Raw genomic sequence first — 27,923 nt, 5'->3', positions numbered from 1 at the left:
TTTTAAAGTATCTCTGACCCGATGTGGCCTCTCAGAAAAGATCCAGAATGCACTGCGTGTGTACACACAAGCCTTTGACACAAGCTTCGACTTTATTGAGGCCTCCCCGTTATTGCGTGCAACTCACAAGACCGATTTGAAAACAGACCCTGTAAGCACTCGACGTATTTTTTTGCACTACACGCTTGAACGATTCACCCCCCCATTCGATGAATTGTCATGAATCAAGGTCGTCGTAACATACGAGAATAACATTCTCCTTTTTGCCATCTCCTTTTGTATTGTTTCTCCATTACACCCGTCCCATTTTTGTACAATCGCCTTTGCTCCATCACTCACTTTTTATGCACACACATCATAAATACAGCAAAGTAATCGATTCTCACTCGCACAAATTCTACGCGTGTATCCCGAGCGCAAGAGTCAATATGAAATCGATGGATCTGTTCCACGCTTTCTTTTCATTTATCAAGGGCAAGCAATTTGAAGGCAAGCGGAGGAAATGTCTTGTCTGTGATTCCCACAACGCTCCGTTTACACCATCTGCGTGTACCCTTCAAAGTTCGGTTATTGATAGCCAAATGCTCGTGTCAGACCATGAGTGTTTTTTTAGTATTTACAGATGCCCTTGCTACGGGGACTTTTTTTCGGTTAAGTGGCCTCTGCACTACTAAGTAGTTTGAGGCGGGGGGGGGGGTATCTATACAGAGTTCTGCAGTGCAAAGGGGAGCCACCGGCCAGACTAGCCCAAAGGCTTGCGAACATGCACACGTGTGTGTGTGTGCGCGTGTGCTGGAGGTGGCATGTGAAGAGACGTGTCTGACTGTCTGTTTTTGTTTTAAACCCCGTTGACATTTCAACCGTGCTTTCCGCATGTAGGCGCAACGTCTATTTCAGTTTGTACCTCCTTGACAGCAGTCGCATGCCTCGTTGACATAGTAATATCACACTGGCGTCTGCTTAATTAACGGTTTAAGCACTTACCTTGCCCAAACCACGAGACCTGCGCTGCAAGCCTTGCAGGAGAGTGTGTGTGTGCAAATATATATATACTCTTAATTCTTTCGGTAAAGTCACGTAAATGAAATTAAAATAATTTTATTTATTTTTTATTAATTTTAATTTCATTTTTTACCTACGTGACTTTACCGAAATAACTAAGAGTATGAATCCTTGCAGTCACGGAAGCTTCAAATCTAGAATGCAAATATATAATTTAAATACATTGACAACTTATTTGCAATGTGTCAATTGGCTGCCTATTATGGCTTAAAACTTGTTTCTTTTATACCTTTTTTGGTGTGTTTGTTTTGTTTTTGAGTACTTCAGTGACCATGCTGATACCGGAGAAGCGGATTGTGTCATTTGGTGCGCGCTCGGGGCTCAAACTCCGGTCTCGGGAGTATGTGTGGCCTGTGTGTTTTGTGAGCCCTTCGCTTTGGCTGGGGTTCTCAAGTCCAGTAAAAGATCGGAGCCACTTTTGCCTACCGATCCAAGCTTTGACCGGCGCATCTTGTGAGCACCACGAGTCACAAGATCGCATTGGCTACTTTTTAGGCGATGCCTAATGAATAAAACATGCAGATTTGCTTTTTTTTTTATTCAGTCTTGTTAAGTACCAGCATGGTGAAGTACGATCAGATAAGTCGCATAACCCATACAGCATGGGGGGAGTCCTTTACTCAGCAATCCTTCTGAATGTTAGGGTAGCCACCTATTAAATATTTGACAATGCATTTCTTTATCACTTGTGGTGTAACGTACATATGTTATTGCGTTTTATAAATTGAAATTGCGCTGTCTAAGCATTTCCAATGGACCATTTGTGGTCTACCCAGTGAAATACAAAAATAACTCAACACATGAGTCCAACACAGTGGCCTTAAAAGTTAAAGTATATCATAGGTGACGATTTGGGCAATGGGCCTTCTTCACAGCACATGTGCCGAAACGCCTCCTATTCTGTACTTTTTAAGGTGGCGTTAATGAGCAAAGTCAGTGGACCACTGCCAACGCAGTATCACCTGGATAATTAGTTTAACCTGCAAACTCCAGACAGAGCATCAATCATGCCATTGATACAGTAGCACATGGACAAATAATGTAATCCGAATTCCACCCACGGGTTTTTGTTGTTGGCATTTTTGCTGTCCCAGTTCTTTTAAATCTTAAAAACTCTCACAGTACCGAATGTTCGCAACCTCTTGACCCGAGTAGCTTGAGCACACAGACTGAATTGCGCCCCCGCAGCCTCGCTCTTAAATTGCATTGCAACGCTGTTTTACATGATATCGTCATGGAAGGCACAAGTGTGTGTGTGTGGTTTTATTTTGAATAGCTGAGTCAGTCTTTAAAACAATTTGAGCTTTTAAAAATACATACGTAAAAAGTGCAGATTTACAGTATTAGGCAACGTCACTACATGTATATCATTTCATAGTCTGATATCAAACAACAGTTAAAATAACAGTTTTTATTCACATACCTGTTCCTTCACATCTCAATTACATTATCAAAAATATGACAAGGTTTATGGCCCTTTGTTTTATTCAAAAACATCTGAAATGTTTTGATATTTCAGAACGGTATTGAAATACAAATGCGTTTTTCTGCGGACGCATCGACAAGAAAGCAGTGGCAGTCTTTGTTAAAAAAATGGCTCCTTTTAGTTTACATTTTGGTGTAGAATTTTAAGAGTTCTTTTCACTTTCCGCTTTGAAATGCGTTTTACTTGCAATTCGTCCACTGGCTGCTGATTTTAACTTGTTTTTGTTGATTTGATCAACAAAATGTTCAGTACAGAAGTGAAGCAAAGTGTTTTGAGACATCCTTATGATGTTAGTTGTGGAGGGGGGCTCTCGATTGTAGAGTTTTTGCAGAGAACCTTGAAGCTGATGGAGTGGGCAGGCGAATCATCTTTGCGTCAAGTGTTTCCTTCAGCTGCCGCACAACGGTGTGACCACCCGCAGACGACGGCATGCACCTCCTTCCTTCCTCCGTTCATTCATATTCCACAATTCGACATTCACAACAAACACTGCTTGAAGCAAACTGCTCGTGGAATTACACCGGTACTATGGGTTTTGTCAATTTTTGATGGATTAATTTTCTGGAGGGCCATATCTTTTTTTTCAGGTTAACTTGTTGATTGCATAATCAATGCTGGTTGTTGTTAAAGGTCCACATTTCATATCGCCTTCCCGGTTGACAGCCTGCTCTTTGCACCAACCGTAACTGAAGCAGTGGCAGAGCGCCTGTGGTCTCCTCTTCCAGCCTTTCTTGAATTGATTCTTCTCCCGCTGAACTTGGGTTGAGTGTCTTCGCTTTTCCGGCACTTCCCAAGTGTCCGTTTTTACATTTCGTCGTCGTTGTTTTCTTTATTGGACGCAGCAGCTGTTCTTGTGGCCGTTAGAATCCTTGAAACGCAGTCGCATCTTGGGCCGGTATTTCTCCAGGTACAGCAGCTGCTTGCTGTTAATAGCCCCTCGTCGTTTTCTGTAGGGGCAGTAACCAGAGGGCAATCATCACCTCCGATTTAGCAAGGTTGGCTACACATGGTGCGAAATAAGTTCAAGTTCAACATTCGTTATGCATTTTACTCCCAAGCCAATGAGAAGCTCCATTTGGTCTTATGAAAAAAAAGTGCAGCTTTGTTTTAATCCCGGCAACGTCTTACAGATTCTTAACTTATTTTCAGGAGGGGGTCCTACAGGGTAATTTTTTGGCCAATTTCATTCTAAATGAGGTGGCGTGTTTGGAGGAAACCAGCGCGCCCGGAGAAAACTCGCACACGAGGGGATATCGGTCAAACCTCTGGACAGATGTGTTCGGTTCACTTGCTCGTGTGCTTATGTCCTGGCCACCTTGCAGCTCAATGGGTTGCAATTTAAACGAATTTTCACATGTCCCCTTATCCACCGTCACTGCCAACATAATGAATCGATCTTGATTTGAAGTTTTTGTGACTGCAAGAATCCATACTCTTTGGTTCTTTCGGTAAAGTCGCGTGACTTTACCGAAAGAACCAACGAGTATAATGCATCGAAGGCATGGGTTGCCACACCTGGCTAACGAGGCCACTATAACCTCCTGAGCTAACACCACCTCTGTGGGTAGTCCAATGATGATTGACTGCCCGACGGCAATTACTGCTCCCGACCATGGCAACGTGGAATTTCCACGACTGTCGCAGAGCTTGCCAGTTGAGATGAGCGGGGAAAAAGAGTCACGAGGGGGCAGTGTTGGACCGCTCTGGCACGAAACTTCGAGGCAAGAGACCGATGCCTCCACACCGGCGGTGATTAACTCGGTCTCGGTGGTGAGGGGAATGACAAAATCAAATAACGGCAGTGCATATTCTTGGATTTTTTTCGGTAAAGTCGCGTAGGTAAAAATAAAATAAATAAAAGTAAAATAAGAATAAAATAAAAAATCACGACGTTTCGGAGAAACCACAAGATTCCGTCTTGTGTTGCCTCCGAAACTAAAATTAAAATTAATAAAAGTAAAATTAAATAAAAAAAAATCACGACGTTTCGGAGGCAACACAAGCTTCCGTCTTGTGTTGCCTCCAAAAGGTCGTGATTTATTTTATTTTAATTTAACTTTTATTAATTAAAATTTTTTTTTTTACCTACGTGACTTTACCGGGAAAAACCCAAGAATATGAATCCTTGCAGTCAAGAAAGCTTCAAATCTAGAAACGGCAGTACAGTCCAAACATAATTTAATTTGCTAAAATTAGGGCCTCCTTAAGCTGCGACCATTGCTCTCTCAAGGTACCGACGATGTCACAATTCACCTCGCGCCTGCGGACGAGAATTGTATCGCTCCATCTCCATTTCCCTCCCATTCCATTGTGTTTCTCGGCCCCACCAGGCGTCAAACCGTTTGTTTTAGTGATACGTCTTACCAACCCCCCCCCCCCCTATTTTTTAGACTCCTATATATTATCAAATCCATGTGTTCCTCATTTTATCTATCGGTGCAAATCCAAGCGTGCATCTCGCCATGCTTCTTTTGCGCACCCTTCTAGAACTTGTTCCATTTTTCGTCATTACCTTCCCATATTTCTTTATCGCCATGTTTTGGCGGGTAAGAAACACCAACATTGTTTACACACTGGCATGCTGCTTTCGCATCGGCTTTAAAAAAAAGCACACCCAACCTGCTCTCTCATCCTCCTCCTTCATTTCATTAGGGGCCGTCCATAAATGACGTCACGCGATTTTTGACCCCCCCCCCCCTCGTCACACGACGTCACAAAGTCAGGCCCCCCTAAAATATGATGTCACAAAGCTCTGCCCCCCCCCAAAACAAGATGCTTCAAATCGCTTTAAACAATTGTCATTGTAGTGCGTATTTAATGTGGCGCTGCACTCTGATGTTGTAGGAGAAAACATTTATTAAAAAGTATTTAATTAAGTAGAACGTGTTGTCTATATTTATTTAAAGTTGTACATTTTCATGTGACGTCACATTTCTCACCCCCCCCCCCCTCGTCACGCATCGTCACAAATGTCTGACCCCCCCCCCCTCCCGCAGGTGAGTGACGTCATTTATGGACGGCCCCTTATTTGAATCTTTCCACATCCAATCACCTGCCATAGGAATCCTATTTTGCAGTTGCCCCTCTGACAGATCTAATTGTTACTGGACTTGTTTTACACGAGGTGTCCTCTTGCACTGTTGATTTGAGGACACCTGATTGATGGCCGGGATGAAGAGAATAATGACATTTTTGAGGCTAAGCCACGAATATTGCATCGTGATGTGCGGACTTACTGCCTGATAAACTGTACAGCGTCTTCATACTTCATCCCACTCTCGATCAGCGCCAACGCCACCAACACTGGAGCCCTGAGAGTGAACACGGCAAAGCCCGTCACGTCACCAGCAAAGTGGAAATGCATATCTCAAGTTAAAATGAGTGTCATTCAAAACCAGTTTGTGGGTATGTATGTTAAACTTCTTTCGCACCGTACGTAGCCAACTGTGCTAATCGGAGGCGTTGTAGTGGTGATTTTGTAGGTGGATGTAGCGCGCATTAGGAGTTTGCAATAAAAAAGCACTCGATAATGGTGCCTTTTTCCCAGTATCTAAGTATGAAAGGTCACATGATGTAGCTGCTCACCCTGAGCTATGAATGCTCTGATTCGTGTAGCATTGTCTTTGCACTGTTCGCATTTTGGCATTCCCTGGTCTGATAATGGTGACACTCGGCCCTAAGAAGGCTGTGTCTGGTGTAGGCCCAATCGGTTTCATGGACGATGCAAACATTATCAGAACATGTTTATTTGCACGTTCATCACTAGTACGTGTGGTTAATGCAGACTTAATTCCTTGCAAAACGTTTCTATTTGGTGTTTGAATATCGTCACCTGTTGTATTGCAAGAAAAGGGAAAAACCTATTATTTTTCAAAAAGTACTTTTCGGACGCTCAGATGGGAAGTAAGAGCGAGTCATGGGCGAGCGTTGAACTTCTGCTGTGTGCCGAATTGATGTTAAGTCTCCAAGGGCAGGGAGGGTTGTTTCCTTTTGTCCGATTGATCCAAGCGCACAGATTCCCAGCACCTCCCTCGCGACGTATCCACGGCTCAATCGCAACGCTCCCTTTGCCTGCGAGCCGTGGGCTGCTTATTTACCTGCTCTAGCGATTCTGCATTGATTAATTGGAAAAGTCTCGGGTGCCAGGTTGAAGAGCAGACATGCTCGACTTACAACGGAGTCTTTTCCAATGGCGTATTCAGAGTGCAATGGTCTATACCAGTGGTTCTCGACTTCTTTTGGATTTGCGTGCCCCCCCCCCTCGCCTCCAATCAAGACCACTGGTCCCTGTGGTTCCCCCACCCCCCACATTTCTAAGGCAACACTAAACATAATTTGTATGATATTGCCTCCAATTCAATGCGGTACCGGTTAGACATGCGTGCTATTTTGTGTATTGGTGTGTTTTGCAATGTGCTGCTTGACATTCCCCCGCCGACGTTCATAATATCTCCTGCACGGTGTCCATGCTGCAGCCTGTGACCTCCCTGAAAGGCCTTCACGACCTCCCTCAGGGGTGGGGTGCGCCCCACGGATTGAGAACTGCTGGTCGATGCCATTCTTCGGAATCAGAACTTGAGTTGCGTTGTGTGCCACGTGTCCATTAGGCACGCGGTGATTACGACTGTGAAGGCGCGTGCAACAGATTGTGCATCTGTGCGCTAAGCATATGAACCTCATGGTCGGACCCCGAGGTCCCGAATAAACGGAAGTCGAAATCGTAATTAATTGATAATTTTTTGGCGACTCCGTCCCACCGCGCACATAAACGCAGCGACCCATCTGGCGCGGATCATTCTGTTGTCGTGTCGTCCAAGCGCAGCGAGGATTAATGCGCAGAAGAAACAAAACTTTGAAACGTTGATTAGCGCATCGTGTAGAGCTCGTTGAGAGGAATTGATTGCCGTATCGTTCGTCTTCAACGGACATAAAATGACGTTGCAACGCAGTTTATGCGAGAACCGGTGGCTTATGGGACCTCGGGGTCCTGCCATAAGGTTCATATGTAGATTGCTATAACTCGAGGCTAATGAAACGAAGACTGACAATGAATGGGGACATGCAAGATGGACAATAAAAAATATATGGTATAAAACAAGACCTAGGTTACTTGATTTTTTGTAATCACAAGCTGGTATTGTAATGACCTAGACAAATAGTGAAATCGTCGACAAAGGCCGGGTAATAATTAACTGATTATGATTTAATTCAAGAGTCTATTCATTGCCCTTGAAGCTTGTTACCTAAAATCGAGAGGAGCTTCCATTCTCGAACACGTGGCGTGGCCGTACGTGAAATAAAAATGAGAAATTCGTACACCCACAATTCGATGCATGGTATTGTGAGCATAATAATCCGATTGTTTTCATCATTGCCTCCTGACCCACAGACACCAACCCAGACCGTTATTGTGGAAGCTGAGTTGTGCACGATCCCTGTAAAAATTATCAGGCACCACTACACCAGAGTCCCACGTGGATTGACAACACCTGCAGTATTTACCGTGCTCCCGTGTGCAATGCAAAACAGAATGCTCCTTCACTTTACAGCAGTTGGTGGGGGGGGGGGAGAGGAGTCCATTCTCTTGAGGGTTTATAGTCACCTGGCCCCTAGATGGGTGTGTTGCTGCCCCTTCAGAGGTTAGAGGCCTGTTAATGCTGCTTGGCTATTGTGAAATAGTTGGGCCCTTCATGGGGGGGGGGGGGGGGCAGTGGAGTTGGGTTAGACGGGGTCTGGTTCAAGTGAGGATTGGCGTAGGGAGGGGTGTTATGGAGTGGAGCGGATGGAGCGTTATCCTATTTCCTTACAACCCTTGAAATAACTCCCGAGAGATGCGTTTAGTCTGGAGACTCTAATTAGAGAGTGGCGACGCGAATGTGGGATATCGCATTCGTAAAAAAGGGGGTCCGACTTGGGTAGGGCAAGTGACTAGTCGGGACTGCAAACTTTAACGGCAGCCAATGGAAGTAATGTGCTTAAACAGGGACAATCCAAGGAGAGAGATGGGGCAACTAAATTATAGTATATTGTGTAAGTAAAATGGACTGCAGCTGCGTTTTAAAGCAGAGGTATGCGTGTGCACATGTTTACGTGTGTGCCTTTCACCCCGCCCACTTTTAAACGTTGGCACAAGTCCTTGCAAGTGTAGTGGTGGTATTGACGTGCGCCGACTGTGACAGTGATGGATCACGGGGCGGCGCGGGGTGCGGGGTTGGGCACGCGTTGTGGGCGTGGTGTGGACGCGCGCGCCGGGAGTGACAGATGACGGGGCGGCGCGGAGTGAGTGGTGAGGCACGATGAGATGTGGGAAAAGAGGATCGTAGCCAGCGCCCGGCGATTGGTCGAATAAGTGGGTGCTCGCAGCGACGTCCGCAGGTGGGGTATAAAGGGGGACGCGCGAGAGCACTCGGGGAGAGTTACCCAGTTGAAGACCCGAAGACGGAGCTGAAGACCTAGTGAAGCCGAGTAGCTCAGTGGCGTTAGTCGCCGAGTAGCTAAGTGGATGTTGGTCATCCGAGTAGCTCAGTGGCGTTAGTCGCCGAGTAGCTAAGTGGATGTTGGTCATCCGAGTAGCTCAGTGGGCGTTAGTCGCCAAGTAGCTAAGTGGGTGTTTGTCACCCGAGTACTAAGTGGATGTTGGTCATCCGAGTAGCTCAGTGGCGTTAGTCGCCAAGTAGCTAAGAGGATGTTGGTCATCCGAGTAGCTCAGTGGGCGTTAGTCGCCAAGTAGCTAAGTGGGTGTTTGTCACCCGAGTACTAAGTGGATGTTGGTCATCCGAGTAACTCAGTGGGCGTTAGTCGCCAAGTAGCGAAGTGGGTGTTTGTCACCCGAGATACAAAGTAGGTGTTAGTCACCTGTAACCAAGTTTGATAAAATAAAGAGTGTGTTACCCGTGAAGTCGTCTCCCGTGGAGTTACTACATTACAACTGGCGTCAGAAGTAAACCTGTCTTCAAGAAGTATGGACACAAGGAAGACTACCCGTACCCACGAGCGAGGTCGGGATGACGACGGCGTACCGGGGACACCGACCTCGGGAGTAGAGGACGAGGAGTTGCCGCCGATGCAGCACTTCGCGGTGATGGCCGACGCTCCGCTTGCCTCCGACACCGGCCTCCAGGACGCGCACACCCGCTTGGCGGAGTTGCTACTCGCCGCCGCTGTCTTGGCCGACATCTCCGTTCCGGCGAGCGGAAAAACGGCTGCGGGGGTCGTGGAGGAAGCGACGGTGGAGGATTCCCGCCAAAGGGCGCTTCGCGCCAAAAGCCTGGAAGTTGCCGCCGTTTTTGGGGGGCCGCCACCGATTGGCGGGAAAGACGGACGCCACGTGGCCGGACACCTCCGCGCAGCGCAGCCCACGTCATCGGCGCGCGCCGGAGCCCTCCATTTTGCGCCTGACAACCGAGCCGACATTTTACACAACTCCAGCGGAGCGCGGGAAAATCTCTCCGACGTCGACGACGATCGGGTCCTCCAGCAAAGATTGCCCGCGCTGTCGGCGTTCAAGGCGGATGGGGGCGACTGGGGAGCCTTCCAACGAAGGTTCCTCGCTCATCAGGAGATGTCGGGGTGGTCCGACACCACTGCCCTGCGTGCGTTGCCTGCGATGCTTGACGACGACGCGCTTGCAGCCTTCACATCTGCTGCAAGGTCGTCCCGCTCTACGCTCCAGGCCGCACTACACCTGATGGCGAAGGTGTTCGGGCCGCCCTCCACGTGCCGCCACCAGTTCTACGATCGGCGGAAGGTGGCTGGGGAAACGACGCTAGCCTACCGCACGGCACTGCTCGCCTTGGCGGACGCGGCTTTTCCCCGCATGGATAAGGAGGGGAAGGACGCCATGGTGACGGAGCAGCTGCTGGTGTTGGCCCACGAGTTGGGGGTCCCCATCAACGTGGCAGACGAGATGGAGATCTGCTCCCTGGCGATCGCCACGAGCATTCACGCGTACGAGGTCCTCAAACGCAAGCCGGGGGTCGTCTGCAAATGGCCGGGGAATGCGGCACTGGCCGCCACGATCGCCGAACCTCAGCCAGCTGCGGTGCAGGAGCGGGCCTTCACTGCACCGTGTCCGGGGGAGTGGAGAACGGGAGGTCGTTCGCCCACACGTTCGCCCCGCAAGCTGGAGCAACCGAAACCTACGACGTCCGTCGTCTGCTACAACTGCGGCCTTCGGGATCACGTCGCAGCCGGGTGCCGGGCCCCGCGTCCGCGCACCGCAGGACCACGTCGGGACGACGACCAGGGCCACAAGTCATCCCAACAAAACCCGGCAAGTCGCGGCACCTCACACGTTCGGTCCACAAACACGGCACATTCGGGTCGCCGCTTCGCGGTGGGGGGTTCGCGGCTGGGTGCCGGGGGTTCAATTCGGCGGGGGGGGTCCGTACGCGGCCCGCAAGCAGTCGAGTGGTCCGAATTGGCCCACAGGATCGTGGCTGCGTCAGCCGGGTCGTCCGTGGTAACGGGGTTCATTGACGGGGTTGAGGTCCGGGTGCTTGTTGACACGGGTGCGTCGGCCACCATCATCTCGGACCTTATTTATAACATCCTTCCCGTCCAAAGTAGACCCCTTCTGCCGGTAGACGTGCCATTTTATGCGGCGAATGGGGGATCCCTGGGGATCATCGGCCAGATTCGGGCGACTATTTGCATTGGGGACATTAAATTAGCGGGCCCTATTTTTGTATCATCATCGCTGGCCGTTCCCTGTTTGCTAGGTACGGACTTTTTGTCAAAAATGCCCATCAAAATTCTTATTGATCAGGCCTGCATAGAGCTTCCGTCAGGTCGGCGGGTTGCCTTCTTGTCGAGCCCTATCAAAGTGCGCACGGTTTGTGCGATGGTGCAGGCGCTGGCGACTCGCACTGTACGGGTACCCCCGGGATCGCAAATGTTAGTACCCCTTCGGTTCAGGAAGCCACTCGAGGTGGGTGCGGAGGTACAGGGGGTGCTGTTGGGGCCGTCAAACAGAGCCAGTAAGGGCCTCGACTTAGCGGTTGCTCAAACCATGGTGAGAGGGGACAGTGAGCCGTTCGTAATGGTCCTGAATACGGGGTCGCGGCCGGCCGTAATTGCGCAGGGAACGGTGCTGGCTCACGCCGCGCCGCTGCCCGTTGAGGAACGGCTCGTGGCTCAAGCAGATTTTACTGTCGAGTCGCATCCTCAAAGTGATGAGGGGACTGAGTGGTTGGACTCGCTGTGTGCGGGTTCTGCTAACTTGTCCGGGGTGCAATTGGGAGCATTGAGGGGTTTGCTCATCGAGTTTGCTGACGTGTTCAGCAAACATAAGTACGATATCGGCTGCACTGACCTGTTGCGCCACCACATAGCTACAGGGGACGCGGCCCCTATTCGTCAGAATCCTTTCCGGCTCAGCCCGGCCGAGAAGGAACATGTGCAATCGGCGGTTAATGATATGTTGGCGGCCGATATCATTTCGCCCTCTTCTAGTCCGTGGGGTGCTCCTATTGTCCTAGTAAAGAAACAGGACGGGTCCTTGCGGTTTTGTGTCGATTTCCGCCGCTTAAACAAAATCTCGATGGCGGATGCGTATCCGCTCCCCAGAATGGATGAGTCGCTGGATGCCTTGGCGGGAGCGCAGTTTTTTTCCACACTCAATCTGCTTTCTGGATTTTGGCAATTGCCACTCGATAACGAGTCTAAACCTAAAACTGCTTTCCGCACACCTGGGGGCCTTTTTGAATTCAACCGTTTGCCCATGGGCTTACATTCCGCCCCCGCCACGTTCCAGAGACTCATGGAATTGGTTTTGTCAGGCCTCCAATGGGATACCTGTTTGATTTATCTTGACGATATTATCGTCTTTAGTCGGACTTTCGAGGAGCACCTCCAGCGACTGAGAGCGGTGTTCTTCAGGATGCGTTCCGCTAAGCTAAAATTTAAACCGGCTAAATGTTTTCTGCTTCGGGAATCTGTCAGGTATTTGGGCCATATCGTGAGTCGTTCAGGGATCTCGACGGACCCTGCTAAGACGCATTGCGTCAGCTCATGGCCAACGCCAACCTCGGTCACGGAGGTTCGTAGTTTCATTGGTTTTGCCTCCTATTACCGTCGTTTTGTCAAGCAATTTGCCACCATAGCCAAGCCCCTGCACGCTTTGACGGCTAAGGGTGTGAGGTTTCACTGGGGGGCAGAGGAGGAGGATGCGTTCTGCTCCCTCCGTGACGCTTTGGTGCAGGCTCCCCCCTTGTGTTACCCCGATTTCACACAACCGTTTTTGCTTGACACGGACGCCAGCAATACGGGTATCGGGGGGGTGCTCTCACAGTTGGTCGGGGGGGTTGAACGGGTGGTCGCCTACAGTAGTAGGGTTCTTTCCCCCGCAGAACAACGCTATTGCGTAACTCGTCGTGAATTGTTAGCCATTGTGTTTTTTACACAGCAATTCAGGCCGTATCTTTACGGCCGTCATTTTACGGTCCGGACGGACCATGCGGCTCTACAATACGCTATGCGCGTGGCGCAGCCATCGGGCCAATTGTCCCGATGGTTGGAGGTCCTTCAAGACTACCAATTCACGACGATTTACCGAAAAGGGTTGCGGCACTCAAACGCGGACGCCTTGTCGCGGTTGCCGCCGTGCACGGACTGCACATGTTTGTTGGGATCAGCGCGGTGCAAACCCCCGGTCGCCGGCGCCCCGGGAGTTGCGCTCGCCGCCACTGACACCCCGGGAGAGGACGCCCCCACGGGGAGGGATTCGCTGTTGTCGTTGCCCCTCATTGAGTGGGGCCGCCTCCAGATGTCCGACAGCTCCCTACTTACGCTGCGTCGGAGAGTTGGCGCTCCCGAACAAGGGGAGGCGCGGGTCGGTTCCTGGGTGTGCAGACAGGGCCTGTTGATGAGGTGGGACAACATGTCCCGGCGTCACGTGCTCGTGGTGCCTGTTGCTATGCGGGGTAGGATTGTTCTGGCAGCTCATGAACGGCTCATGCATCTGGGTTTTCACAAAACGCTCGCCCTAATCCAGCGAGACTATTATTGGCCGGGGATGGGTAACGACGTGGCGAATATTCTTAAGGGATGCGTAGAGTGCGCCAAAAGGAAACCGCCACCATTGGCGGCTAATCCACCGCTGCAATCCATTCAGGTTTCGCGTATAAACGAATTGGTAGCGTTGGACATCTTGGGGCCCTTTCCGGTTACACCAAGGGGAAATAGGTTCCTGCTGGTTGGCGTGGAATACTTCACCCGATGGCCTATGGCATGGCCGCTCGCCAACCAGTCGGCTGCGGCGGTGGCGGACGCCTTTGTCCAGGGTTATGTGTTGGACAAGGGCGCCCCCGAACGCTTGCTGACGGATCAAGGGAAGAATTTTTCGAGCGTTTTGTTGCGCGAGGTGTGCGACCTGTTGGGTACAAAGAAAGTGCGTACTTCCCCCTACCACCCGCAGACTGACGGGATGGTTGAGCGTCTGAACAGAACGATTACGTCTATGTTGTGCCAACAGGTCTGCGACGATCAGGTTGATTGGGACTTACAGGTGCCGGGGGTACTCGCGGCCTATCGAATGGCCCCTCATGCGGCGACAGGGTTTTCCCCATTTTTTCTTATGTATGGGCGGGAGGCCGATCCGGCCATGGACGTCCAACTGGGGATTTCCCAGCCACGTGCAAAATCTAAATTGGCAGACCACATCAAATTTAATATCGCCAAATTGACTGAAGCGCGGGAGGCGGCAAGGTTGAATTCGCGGTCGCGGCAAATTGCAAACGAGAAATTGCATGAGCGGAGGGTGCATACGCATGATTGGAAACCAGGCGATAAGGCCTGGCTGCATTGTCCACATGCACCGTTGGCTACGTCCCCCAAGTTGTTGAGACCTTGGAGGGGACCGGTGGAAATTGTGCGGGTGGCACGACCCCAGAGTATACAGATTAAATGGGGGAAACGCCGTTGGTATGTGCACCCCTCCCGACTGAAGCCCTATGCGGCACCGTGTGACCCCGTTCTGTGCCGTGACGACCGGGCGTGTGATGTGACCGTCGACTCGGGGAGGGAGGTGTCGCAGGCTGCTCCTCACGTGTCTCCACCTGACCCACCCCCAGGTGCCTCGGGCTTGACGGCTGCTGACCGTCGAGAGCCTGAACCCCGGGGCACGCACGAGTCCTCGATGCCTGGCCGATGTCTTCCTGAACCGCCGGCACCACCGGACGTTCAACCGCGTCTGGTGCCGTACGACGGACCGGCAAGGCGGACTCGGGCTAGGTCTCACAACAATTTTCATGAAGACGGTTTTTTTGCTCTACACCGAGCTCGCCCGGTGTTCCCCTCTGCCGGGGTAATGTCCCGTTGTAGGGACGCTCGGAAGAAAAGGGGACACTGCACGAGTCGAAAGAAAAAAAAAAAATTTCCATTTATTTTTTTTGCATACACATTGCTATTGTCACTCGCCGGTTTGTATATATTGTTCTATTGTCGCGGTGGCATTGGTTGAGGGTTGCGGATGGTAGTGTTCGCGTCGGGTTGTGTTGTTAGCTTAGTTGTTGTGTTGTGTTACGGGGCACACAGGGGGGGTTTGTATATTTTTATAGCAGCCGGGGCGGCTGCGAGCTATGTGGTAGGGGGTGATGTAGTGGTGGTATTGACGTGCGCCGACTGTGACAGTGATGGATCACGGGGCGGCGCGGGGTGCGGGGTTGGGCACGCGTTGTGGGCGTGGTGTGGACGCGCGCGCCGGGAGTGACAGATGACGGGGCGGCGCGGAGTGAGTGGTGAGGCACGATGAGATGTGGGAAAAGAGGATCGTAGCCAGCGCCCGGCGATTGGTCGAATAAGTGGGTGCTCGCAGCGACGTCCGCAGGTGGGGTATAAAGGGGGACGCGCGAGAGCACTCGGGGAGAGTTACCCAGTTGAAGACCCGAAGACGGAGCTGAAGACCTAGTGAAGCCGAGTAGCTCAGTGGCGTTAGTCGCCGAGTAGCTAAGTGGATGTTGGTCATCCGAGTAGCTCAGTGGCGTTAGTCGCCGAGTAGCTAAGTGGATGTTGGTCATCCGAGTAGCTCAGTGGGCGTTAGTCGCCAAGTAGCTAAGTGGGTGTTTGTCACCCGAGTACTAAGTGGATGTTGGTCATCCGAGTAGCTCAGTGGCGTTAGTCGCCAAGTAGCTAAGAGGATGTTGGTCATCCGAGTAGCTCAGTGGGCGTTAGTCGCCAAGTAGCTAAGTGGGTGTTTGTCACCCGAGTACTAAGTGGATGTTGGTCATCCGAGTAACTCAGTGGGCGTTAGTCGCCAAGTAGCTAAGTGGGTGTTTGTCACCCGAGTACTAAGTGGATGTTGGTCATCCGAGTAACTCAGTGGGCGTTAGTCGCCAAGTAGCGAAGTGGGTGTTTGTCACCCGAGATACAAAGTAGGTGTTAGTCACCTGTAACCAAGTTTGATAAAATAAAGAGTGTGTTACCCGTGAAGTCGTCTCCCGTGGAGTTACTACATTACACAAGCATTGATGGGGCTTTCTTAATCATAGCAGTTCCTTATTAAGCTATGGGAACACAGTGCTACTTTGTGGGTTCAAACGTAGCTGTAGGAGAACCTGGTATTAGGCTGTGATGTGGGCAAACACAAGAGGAGACTTGTGGGACGGACCACAGCCAATCGGAATAAAGGCAGGTTATGCGTGGACGAATTGGGGGTGCAGCAACAGCGCTTTGCATCTGAAGTCATTTAAAAATAAATAAATCTGTCCCCTATAAAAGGTTGGTTTAGCAGCAAAATATGTGGCGCCTAGTTTTCTGCACGTGGTATTACTGTACCGACACTAATACTAAGTGGTTGTACATATTTTTTTTCGGCCCTTCTCAATTCACTGCTCTGTTGGCCTTGGGATTTTTTTTATTTACCACATTTTACTGTGATGGTCAGTGCGCGTTGGTGAAGGGTCCAGGATCGGTTCAGATATCACTCGCCACTGATGTTAGCCATGACCCAAGAATGAAATTGAGCTCGCTGGGTTCGCAGCAGAATGCACTAACCACTGTGCCACCACTCCACTGTAGTATTTTGGTGACGTTTAAGGAATGTTCAGATCTAATGCTGTATCTAACAAATGTTCATGGCTGTGACGTATTTAAATTATCATGATCTAGAATGGCTAGAAATCGGAAATATGGTGCCAACATAAGCCTATGACCAACAAAATTCTAAAAACGAGAATTGTGTAAATTTGGGTCTGCCATAATTAATTACAAACATGTTGAATTTTTTTTGTATTTAAATCTGAGCCTATGGAAGTTTTCATATTTGGATATTTTGAATGGTGACAATATAAAATGAAATCGTTAAATCAAACCCATACTTTTAAAAAATTCGGCCCACTGTTTTTGTGCGTTTTTGATATTTGGTTAAGAATCAAACTCGGGTTGCTGGGTTCATGGTGCAGTGTGCTAATTATTGTGCCAACAATCCTCCGCAAAGACTGTAGAGGCCCTGATTGCAGCTTGTGTCCTCTTCCTTCCTCGAATCACGGAAAACCACGCGGCATTTGCGACAGATGGAGGTGGCAGCCAGGACATCGTGATTTATGTAACATCACCCTACCCCATTCCCCTCAATTCCATTTAGAGATCTATTTTTTGTTTTTTGGACTTCTCGATTGAATCGTGGACTGGTTTCCACTAGGCCAGCGAACCACAAGTAATCCGTGTGGAAAGGCCTGCCTCGACTCACCCCGGACACTGCCTTTTAATAATCCCTTAATGGGGACAGATGATAATGCTGGAACAAAAAACAACACCCAAGCGCTGATCAAAGGCACTGTGGTGAAGTGGCCTTGTTTAGCACGTGGCACTTAGGGAAAACGTGACGGCTGTGATGAAGGTGGAGGAAAACAGTTCTGCTGTCGATGGGGACAATTTTCAAGCGACGATTTTGGCACGAGTGCTTGTACTCGTGATTTAGTTTTTGTGTGTGTCGCGTGCGTCGCCTTGTTTTTGGGTGATGTGAAAAGCCTGTGTGAATTAACCACGCCGTTACGGAACATGTGAAAATGGAACGAAGCATGGGCAACAGGGCTCTGCCGCCTTATTGGTAGCATGCGATGCCTGTACATGTGCACAGTTTTTTGTGGAATTGTGTTTTTGTTATGTCGGTGTCATTTGCATAATTTCCACACAGTTGTTGGGAATGCTTTCATAGTTCAGTAATATATTTATTGTCTGGTATGTAGTTGGTCATCGGTGAGTGAGTGGTGTAAATGCTTGCGGTTATCTAGGTCTAAAAAGCTGAAATTTGGCAGAAATGTAGTCGAGGCTCCGCTTGAAATGATAAAATATGAAAGTCAAAATGTAAGATTTCCAGGTCTCCTGAAATGTATCATTGTTGAACCCAGACTTTTGTGAACTTTCGCATGTGGATGGCTTTAAGAGGCACTGCATCCAGGTTAAACACCAGATAGTAAAATCCAAAGACAACATTTTTCATTTTCATATACCAGCAATTGGGGGGGGGGGGAGAATATTTTCAGGTTTTTTAACCCATTGTACCAGTTTAAAGGGTAAAAACCTACTAATATATTTTGCCACTGGTAAAGGAGGTCTCATAGTGTAAATGCTTACCCCGAGCTCTCAATACTCTGATAGTGCGCTGTTTTTGAGTTGTACGCCTTTTGGCGTCATCTGGTCCAACACCAATGGAGACTAGGCTCTAAGAAAAGCTGTCTCGGGTGTGGACCAATCAACTTCAAGGACAGTGCATATAATTATCATCATCAGAGTTGTTTCTTTTTGTTTGCATTTTGACTGCTTGTGTTGTGGTTATTGCAAACATGATGCCCTGTATAAAGGTGTCAGTTTTTGTACCAGTTGAAAGGGTAAAAACCTACTAATAAATGAAATCTTGCTTCTTGAGGTTTTCATTTGCGGCTGAATGCAAATACTTTACTGTATTCTATTTAACTGCCTGAATGTGGGGTGGGGGTGGTGGATTCTAGTATCGGCACCCATTCCCAAAATAACTCTTGTCATCAGCAAGATAACTCTTGAAATCCTCATGGTTACTCGTCGATAAGCATGGATAATACAATGAATGTTTAATCATTTTGGGTTACGCCTCTTAGCCACCAAAACAAGGATAATAGGATAACATTCGCACTTCTGGGTAAGCATCTGCAGATAAAGGCAGACAATAGGATTTATCTCAAATTATGGGTAACTTGTGTGCATGACAGAATACATTTGGGGTCAGTCTTTATCTGTGAAATTCGGCCAATAAGAATCCATCTGCGAAATGTCACCTACATGTGCTTGTATGCACGCAGGTACGTATTTGTGTACACGCGCACGTGTGTGGAGCGGCGGTGTAGCGGTTTGCGCGCTGCGCTTCAAACCCGGTGTCCCCAGTTCGATTCCCACTGACGGCCAACACCAGTGATGATTATCCGAACCGGTTTTGGGACTCCGCTAGGTTGACTGGAGCAGTGTGTAAACATCGCCACTGGGGAGACAAAGGCGGTCGGGCGTGGTGCTGGCCAGCCACCCCCTCGTGTGCCGTGTCGGCCTTTCATAGGTGCTCGCTAACAGCACTTGCCCTATAACAGTCTGTTACAGGCTATACTGGGGAAAATCTTTGTCTTTGTACACAGTATCTAATGAGAGCATTTAAATACTGTGTATCTTGCGAGATGCAAAATTTGTCTTTATACCAGAGGTCGCAAACGGGTTTTGATTCCTTACCCGTACCCGGCCGCACCAGGGTCGCAAACGGGTACCCGTACCCGTCCGGGTACGGGTAGCCGGGTATCGGGTAGGGTACGGGTATCGGGTACCCGGTTGCGACCTCTGCTTTATACACGTGTTTACGTATGCCGTTGCTGAGCTATTTGTCGTCATCCTTTGCAAGACATGCTTACCTGCCCAGACCAGCAACGCAGTGGACGGCTACACACGAGCCCGGGTCCTCGCGAAACTTTGTCTTGAGAAGGCTCAGCCAATCGTCGACCACTTTCCCAGGGGGTGGGGCGCCGTCGTCAAACTGCCAGTCCTGGTTACAGCGAAAACATCAACACGCTCCCTTTTTATTTATATCTCGCCTTGCCCCGAACAATGTCTGTGACACCAAAGGAAAAAGTTCAAATCGGTCACCCAACCCCTGCACAAAATGGCACCTTAAGTTTGCGGTCCAGATAGCTGGGACGGTGGTGGCCATTGCACTTAAACCAAACCTATGTTTTCAATTTTACCAGGTAAGGCCCACTGAGCGATATAGCTCTTTGTCAGAAGCGACCTGGCCACACATGACAACTCGGCGAAGTGGCTTATGTGGAAATTTATAGCAGCCCAAACCTCTAAGCACATTTTGATTCTAAATGTGGAGGGGGAAAAACCGGAGGACCCAGACAAAATCCACGCAACCACGGGGGGGGCGGTGGGGGGTGACATGCAAGCTCCAAATATACAGGGGCCGGGATCGAACCCACGACATCCTGAGGCGCACTTTTCCTGTAATGCAGCACTGGAGAGAAGCAGCGAGGCTTGGTGGATGTCACGCACGAATGTTGCGTAACTCCCCTTGCCGTGAGCGTCGAGGTCGCCATACCCTGGGATTGCCAGGAGAAGGCAGGCGAGCAGAGTGCAAGCTGTATGGGGTCGAGGTGTGGGGCTTCTCCAGTTTCATGCCACTTATACACGCTCATGAAGTGGCTGAAAACATCTTTAATATGTTGAGGACTGCAGAGCTTTGGAAATTTGTTGGTGCCGGCTCACTGCCTGGCAGCTGCCTTCCGGATCGTCTGCGGTTCTTCGGAAATTGCGAGATGCAATTTGCACGCACGACAACGCTACATATACAAACGAAACGCTGTTATCATTATTATTTGAACTCTCAAACGTTGAAGGGGTGTTCGCTTTTTCAGTGGCTTCCAAATAATGTTATTGCCAGGTAGACGCAAGCAGCAGCATCATTCCTTTTGCAGGGAATGGGAAATGCAGGGGCAGTGGGTGGTAAAAAGCAGCCGATCATTTACCTGCGTGTTTAAATCTCACGTAACGATATTTATTATATTTCGATTTAAAGCTTTCGTGACTGCAGGGATTCATCTTCTTGGTTCTTTCGGTAAAGTCGCGTAGAATGGAAATAATAATAAAATAATAAAAATAAAACATAATAAAATAATTCTCACGACGTTTAGGCTGCATGCGTTGTGGCCGAAACGTCGTGAGAATTATTTTATTATGTTTTATTTTTATAATTTTATTATTTCCATTCTACGTGACTTTACCGAAAGAACCAAGAAATGTATTATCTCGTCACCACGTGCGAGAGAGTCGTCTTACTTCGCTGTAAATCGCCGCGCGGGTGAACGCAGATAAACCACTTTGGCAGATGTGCACATTGGGCAGGGGCCACGTGGGTATTTAAACTCATTCTAATTATGGTCTTGGTATTTCTTGGCCTTACCTGCCCTTTAAATGTCACAGCTCCGTGTTCTGCCGATGAGGACGGGCGCGTCTGCGTGTCTTTATCTGAGCGGGGTAATAATGCTGGCGATGCTGTGTTTATATTGGGGGGAGTGCTGGGTTGATTTTTTTATAATCTGCGCGCAGAGGGGTAAAAACGGGCTACTTTGAATATCCACATTCCCTCTTTCATGTGCGTTAGGGGTTGTATGTATCCACAATTGCAGAATTATGTTCCTGTTGTGTTAGAAAACGGGAATTGTCTCCACCAGATACACAAGCAGAATATTTATGACCCAGGTGACTTTTAAAAAGGAGACCTAGGTTACAAGGGCAAATACAAACACCGGCAGAGACAGAATGATAATATTTCATTCGATAAAAAATCCAATTCCATAAACATTCTCGTAATTTATGTGCCCTATCATATTAAATACAGTAAAACCTTGGATTGCGAGTAACTTGGTCTGCGAGTGTTTTGCAAGACGAGCACAAATTGTAATTAAATACTATTTTAATAAACGAGCGAGGTCTTGCAATACGAGTAGTACGTGTATACGCTTTGTCTGCCGAGCGTCACGTGATCACAACTGATATACGAGTGTCTCGCTCGTTACGAATGGCATCGGAGGGAGGGATCTTTAACGGCCACTGTGAAGCTGACAGCGCATATATGTGTTGTGGTTAATACACCCACAGTCATTAACCAGGGCAGCCTGCTGGATTTGAATCGGAACCTCTTCTATAAACGGCGAACACGCTGCCGCTGGGCCACACCATCGTCCCAAATGAACATTCTTAACGACGAGGACTGACCAATGCATGCCCCCCCCCCCCCCCGCATACTGATAGTGGAAAGAATCCCATTTTTGGCGAGGTAACATTTACCGGATAGTGTGGTTAAAAATACAAGGTTTTGTCCGTGAAATTATGACTGTAAATGAGTTTGCGCTAAGTTGACGAGACTCCACAACAGTGGGTATCACCAGGGCTCTGGGTAACTGACCGCGGAGGCTTGGAATTCTGGCCTCACCTGGTGAGGTGAGCAGTGAGAGCGAATGTCTCTCCGTTGCCGTCTTCCCACTGGACCTGTGAGCGGTCGGATAAAAAGGCTCGTCGTGTTTCAGCCACAGGCCGTTTTGTTACTGTAGCACTGCCAGCCTTTACACCATTGGAACCTCATTTGCCAGTAAAAAATATGATAATTGGTTTTTTACCCTTCTATCTGGCAACAAAACTGACACCTTTTATTTTTTACTGGCAAATGAGGTTTCCAATGTGTTAAATGCTTACCCCGAGCTCTCATACTCTGATGGTGCATTGTCTTTGAGTTGTGCGCCTTTTGGCGTCATCTGGTCCAACCCATGTGAGACTAGGCTCTAAGGAAAGCTGTCTCGGGTGTGGACCAATCAACTTCAAGGACAGTGCATACATTATCAGAGTTATGTTTTTTGTTTGCATTATGACTGCAGGTATTGTGGTCTATGCAAACATGACTCCTTGTAAAAAAAAAGGTATCAGTTTTGTTGCCAGATATAAGGGTAAAAAAAACAATTATCACTGCCAGCCTTATTATACAACAAAGGCAGACCCTTCTCTGAGAAAACACAGCTGCAACTGGCCGACTTAAAAAAAAAACCCCACAGAGGCACCCCTCTGTGGGCGTAGGCTTCGGGCCTTCTTCACAGAGGGGGTTCCCTGCTCTGCGTGAGTCTGCCTCGAATGGGGGTGACTTGCGCGTACGTGTGCTCGTGGTTCGCCGTGCTGCTCTGATCCAGATGACCGACCGCGGTTCGGAAGCATAAACAAGAGATCAGTGTATGCAAGGTGAGAGTGGTGGAGAGATAATATCTTCACCGGAGCCCATTCCTCCACTTCACACTCAGCTCTCTGCCCCCCGATCCGCCACATCACCCACCCACCCCCATACCGCTGAGCTTCTCCAAACCCGGCGTAACAACGCCCCCTACAATATTTACTTTAGTCTCATGTGTGCTGGCAGTCGTTGTGGCAAAACTTCGGTTAAATTGGGGGGGGGGGGGGGGGCGGGAAATGAAAACCAAGTAGGACTGATTCTCCACCTTTGTAATGCAAAGGTTATCGCGAGCTCCCAGAGCGGCACGACCTACGTGTTGAGAGCCGTTGATTTATAGAGAACTTTGCATCCATTCGTCGGCATAGGTTATGCAGCCAGCAAATGCACTATCAAAAAATAATACGGGTGCAAGTGTAGTTTAAGGGCTAAGTGCACTTGCTTAGGAATTATGGGTTTAAAAAAAAGGATATTACAGTTGAATCCTTGGCCCTGAATCGTGACAATTCATTGAATCGCGAAAGGGTGACAACTCGCTTCAACTCCACTTTTCTTCGTAACATACGCAAAAAAAGGTGTCAGTTTTGTTGCCAGATAGAAGGGTAAAAAACCAATTATCATATTTTTGACTGGCAAATGAGGTTCCAATGGTTTGCTTATTGAGTTGAACGAAACAAGGGCTGCGTCCACGTAAACAAACAATTGAACCTCCACAATGCACCATTATCTAAAGCTGCCCTAATACGAATCAAGTGTGCAAATGCTCAACGGTCCCATCCTCAAACCGCTCCGCTTCTTTGTTCTGTGCTAAGATGTGCAAAGGGACAAACCCTCTCAAAGCCACTCTGGTAAATGGGGGGCGCACTGTCATTTCAAACTCTTCTCATTATATTATACGAGCCGGGACTTTACAGACGAAACACGACCCGGTGTTTCCCCCCCCCCCCCCCGCAATGGCCAAACACTTAAAAAAAAGCCACCTGTGGTGGCGCTTTTTATTTAGTCAAACATTTTCACCAGTTTTTTTCCCCCATCTAATTCTACACGGCTAGTTTTGCGCCCGTGTTCCAAGGTCGCGGTGTTTTTTTAATTTTATTTTGGTCTTTGCGCACGGTTTGGCTTCTTCTCAGAGGAAGCCTGCTTGCTCGTATTCCAGGCAGGGCCCTAGAACAGGAAGAGCGACTTTGCTTTCACAGCTGTGTCGCTGCCAAAGCGACCTCGCTGGGCTTGCCCCTCGGAGACGCCCGCTCCACTCGGAGCGAACCGCGGCGCTCCCCTCTCTCGCTACCTGTCTACCTGAGCTGGCGATGGAAATTCAACATTTCCATTCCAATGGCCACTGTGCATAGGGGGACAACCACTGTCGGCTTCCCACACAAAGTGGGTTCTGGTTTTTGGCGACTGTGGAGGAATGGGAGAGATGAATTCCCTCCCCACCCCATCTGGGATTATTAGCATATTTTGGAAGGTATATATGAACAGTGGGCATGTAATTTTGCATTGATTCATCGATTTAAAATCAATACTTAAACTCACGACCCCTTTCATTGAATCCTCGATTCGTACGTGTTTGTTGTTATTGCAGCATTGGTTTAATAAAAGCACACTCGACTGGTTTTGATATTAAGTGTCTCATCAGCAGTCAAGCTTGTTTAAACCTAGTTGGACACAACATTAGCGTTGTTGTGGGGAACATGGGAATGATACAAAATAAGTTGATCGGATGCTTCCTTCCCATATTTGTTTCTCCACCTAAATGATAAAGTTTTTTTTACACATCCCAGAAGGCTTTGGCCGTTTTTTTCGGGAACATTGGTTTAATACACGCAAACTCTGAGGCGGTTTCAACAACATGCAGAGTCGGGCCTTGCTTGAACCAATGATAGTGAAACTGCCAGCTGTTTATAGACAAAGGACCCTCTTAGATATGGGGCCTTATTGACTATAAACATCTGGCAGTTTACTGTACAATTGAATTCATAAATACAATATTTTTGACCCCCCCCCCCCATTTTATTTGGATTGTCTCGTTTGTACGATTTTGGTCACTCATTGAGCTTAAACATAACTTGAGCCTTGGATTTCTACAGATGGTGAATTATCTGCCTCAGACGTAATTCTTCTATGCATCTTTTCCATGCCTACGTGGAGCAAATAATATGCACAGCACGCATACAATGTCCTGTGTATGCGATTTCCGTTACAAATGCGGGTCTGACTAGACTAGTACATTTTAGGTTCTCACGATTATGATGGTGATCATTGATGATGATTGTGATTATTGATGGGGCCGTGTTGAACACCGGCTGGAACTTGAACCTGTGATTTCATGGCCGAGCACATTTGCTGCCGTAACAACGGAGATGTATCCGGACCACTGTGGAGAATATTGAGTGGGCGGTGATGACAACGTTCACTTCTGCTCACAATTTAAAGGACGCGTTTTGCATGCACTCATGTTGCCATCATCATCAACAACAACAACTGCCGTACGCCACTAAGTGGCGGTGCCTTCTACCGCTTTGCAACAAACGAAATCGCCCAACGTGGGTGTACCCTGCTGGGGTTCGCAGTGTTGGTTACAATTTTCTGTCGTTTTTGTGTAACTGGCACAACGTGTGTGTTCAAGGCAGCGTGGGGGCCCCACTGTGAGGAGTGGGGGGGGGGAGTGTTCGAGGCACCAGATGCGGAATCTCATTCACACAACCGTGGGAGTACCGTTTAAACTAAATCGGTGATAAGTGCGAATTAAATCCCATTTTGAACCAAGCGAGCGTTTTGCTTATGCAAATGAAACGATGTAACTTTATTTGAATTTGTTAAGTAAATTTAACGTGTAACATTGATCTGCAATATAAGTTTAAGGGGGCCTCTGATGTCAAGTTTGAGTAACAAGTGGAGTTTTCTGTTCTGGGTTTCAAACTAAAACTGTCCACCAGCCCAATTGATTCCAACCGTGATGTCAGAATATGCCAAGAGACCAATAATCCATAGGGAAATCTCAGTGTGGCACACCCGTTTATCAGAACTAGATGTTTCACAGGATTTATGAAAAACCCCTCTAAATGTACCTTTCACCCTTTAACACAGTAGGGGTCGTATTTCCCACAGTCTCTGATTGAGATTTGTCACAGCACGGTAAAAAGGAGATTTTAAATAATAGGTTGAATTTAGGCAGATTTAAATGCTAATATCAAATATGACGTGATCGATCGCGTATTTTGTGCCGAGTCGTTGGCGAATCGGGGAGAGGGTGGCCAACTCGTTGAACGGCACATTTCATACAGTTGATTGTGGCTTGCGTGAGCAATGGAGTTGATAACAACGTTTTTTTTGTTAAACCGATGCTCTTAATAGGCCAAAGCTACAACATTTTATTTGGCAGTTTTTTGGGGAGTTTGCTGATTACACACAAAAAAAAACACATTCAGACATTTGACCTCATTTTTTGGGCTCGCAGACAGACGGGGTGACCCAAAAATGTGGATCCTAACATTCCACAATCTAATATTTACACACGCGCTACTGTTTTCCCATTGTCATTAAGGCATTTAATATTTTTCCAGCTGTAACAATACGCAGGTGCCGAGGGTGAAGATTTATAGGCCCCGACTGTGCCCCCCCCCCCGCCCGCCCGCCCCTCTGTCTGCCTCTTGCACGCCCTCCTCATCTTTACGTACGATGGCGAAGGCCGGGCAGGCCAGAGGGCCTGGCCGTGCAGCTTGAGTCTGTTTTTTTTTTTAAACGCCGAGGCCAGACAGATGTGGGGAAGAAGGCGCTCTCACTGGGTGGGGAGGAAGGATGTAAAAGGGCGTGCATTGAACTTTTTCACCTCCCTCGATGTGGTAAATAAATCCCACGTGCGGGCCACCCTCCAAAATAGGCGCTCTCCCCAGAGGCAGCTCCCCCTCCTCCCCCCACCCCTGAACAAACGCTGTAACGCTGCGTTGCATCAAAGTGCCTGCCGGACAGTGCATCTGGATTTGACACAGGTCTCCAAACGCGATAACATCACGTTTTTTGAGTCCTCGGAAAAGTTAAAACTAATTTAAACTGTTCTTGGTTCTTTCGGTAAAGTCACGTAGAAGAGAAGTAATAAAATAATAAAAATAAAACATAATAAAATTACTTATTTTTATTATTTTATTACTTCCCTTCTACGTTACTTTACCGAAAGAACCAAGAAGATGAATCCCTGCAGTCACGAAAGCTTTAAATCGCAATTTAATTTAAACTGGTGTGAGATTGACTGTCTAACCAATAAACGTCCCCTCCCCAGGAATAACAATAATGCTCTTTGTTAGAATTGCACTTCGGAAAAGCCTGAAATCGGTCTCCAAGACTCGTTTTCCGCGGTACCTTGCATTGTGATATTTTTACAATTCCAAATAACGAGCGTTTGGCTTTGTTGTGGGAGAAACCCGATGCATAGGGGAGGATATGACAGTCAAAAACCTGGTTACAGATACATTCAGACATCGAGTTCACAATACAACGTCCTCCCAGGCAGTCTCCTATCCAATTACTAACCAGGCTAATCCGTGATCTGACGAGACTGGGTGCGTTCAGGGTCATTTGTATATAGGCTTAGACAATGACCCACCCACTGCCTCAAATTTCTTCTCTCTGACTGCTAGGGATAGTGCTGTTAGTGAACCCGTTAGAGTTGGCAAAGCACACAATGCGTTGCTGTGGCCAGTAAAGCACCCTGGGCTACCTTCGTCTCCCCAGTTGATTGTGTCACACACCTACAGCACGAGTTACTCCTTTTCGAAAAGGCTGAGTCAACTTAAGGGGGGGCTCGTACAACGTGTTCAGATATCACTCGGTATTGATGTTTATCCCCGGTTAGGAGTTGGTCTTGGGTGGCCAAGATCTTTTTAGCGCAGCGCGCAAACCACTATGGCATGATTCCACTCCCCCCCACCCCATGCACATGCCCACGAGCGCACCGACCGAAGTTCAAATGCGGACAAAGAAGAGATGAGCCAGAGCTCCGTTGCACTGAGCATTTGTCCCACATGTTCTGAGTTTGACAGATTTTGGCATCCGAGGATATGGAGTCGACAACTTGAAACCAGTTTTAATTTGCGTGAAATGCATCGCTTCGTAAGACGGTGTGACCAGCTCGGTGTGACTTGGCATGGTGAA

At 48.5% G+C, this 27,923-nt stretch overlaps 1 protein-coding gene across 2 annotated transcripts in view; it reads right to left on the bottom strand.

Moving 5' to 3' along the window:
* Positions 1-2,312: 2,312 nt before the first annotated feature.
* The window catches only part of PTP4A1 (protein tyrosine phosphatase 4A1), a 42,528-nt gene continuing 16,917 nt past the window's right edge, over positions 2,313-27,923 (bottom strand). For both annotated transcript variants that reach the window (XM_078611699.1, XM_078611710.1), the window contains exons 4-6: positions 19,414-19,544; positions 5,785-5,859; positions 2,313-3,495 (exon numbers count right to left, since the gene is read on the bottom strand). In XM_078611699.1, the coding sequence (XP_078467825.1) occupies positions 3,378-3,495; positions 5,785-5,859; positions 19,414-19,544 (324 nt within the window). In that variant the 3' untranslated portion in view covers positions 2,313-3,377. The remainder of the gene's footprint in view (positions 3,496-5,784; positions 5,860-19,413; positions 19,545-27,923) is intronic.

Source organism: Lampetra planeri, chromosome 2 (assembly GCF_965212315.1).
Source record: "Lampetra planeri chromosome 2, kcLamPlan1.2.h2, whole genome shotgun sequence".
In the NCBI taxonomy this organism is placed as follows: Eukaryota; Metazoa; Chordata; class Hyperoartia; order Petromyzontiformes; family Petromyzontidae; genus Lampetra; species Lampetra planeri.
The sequence above is the reverse complement of the archived record's forward strand: the minus strand, read 5'-3'. Positions and strand labels throughout refer to the sequence as shown.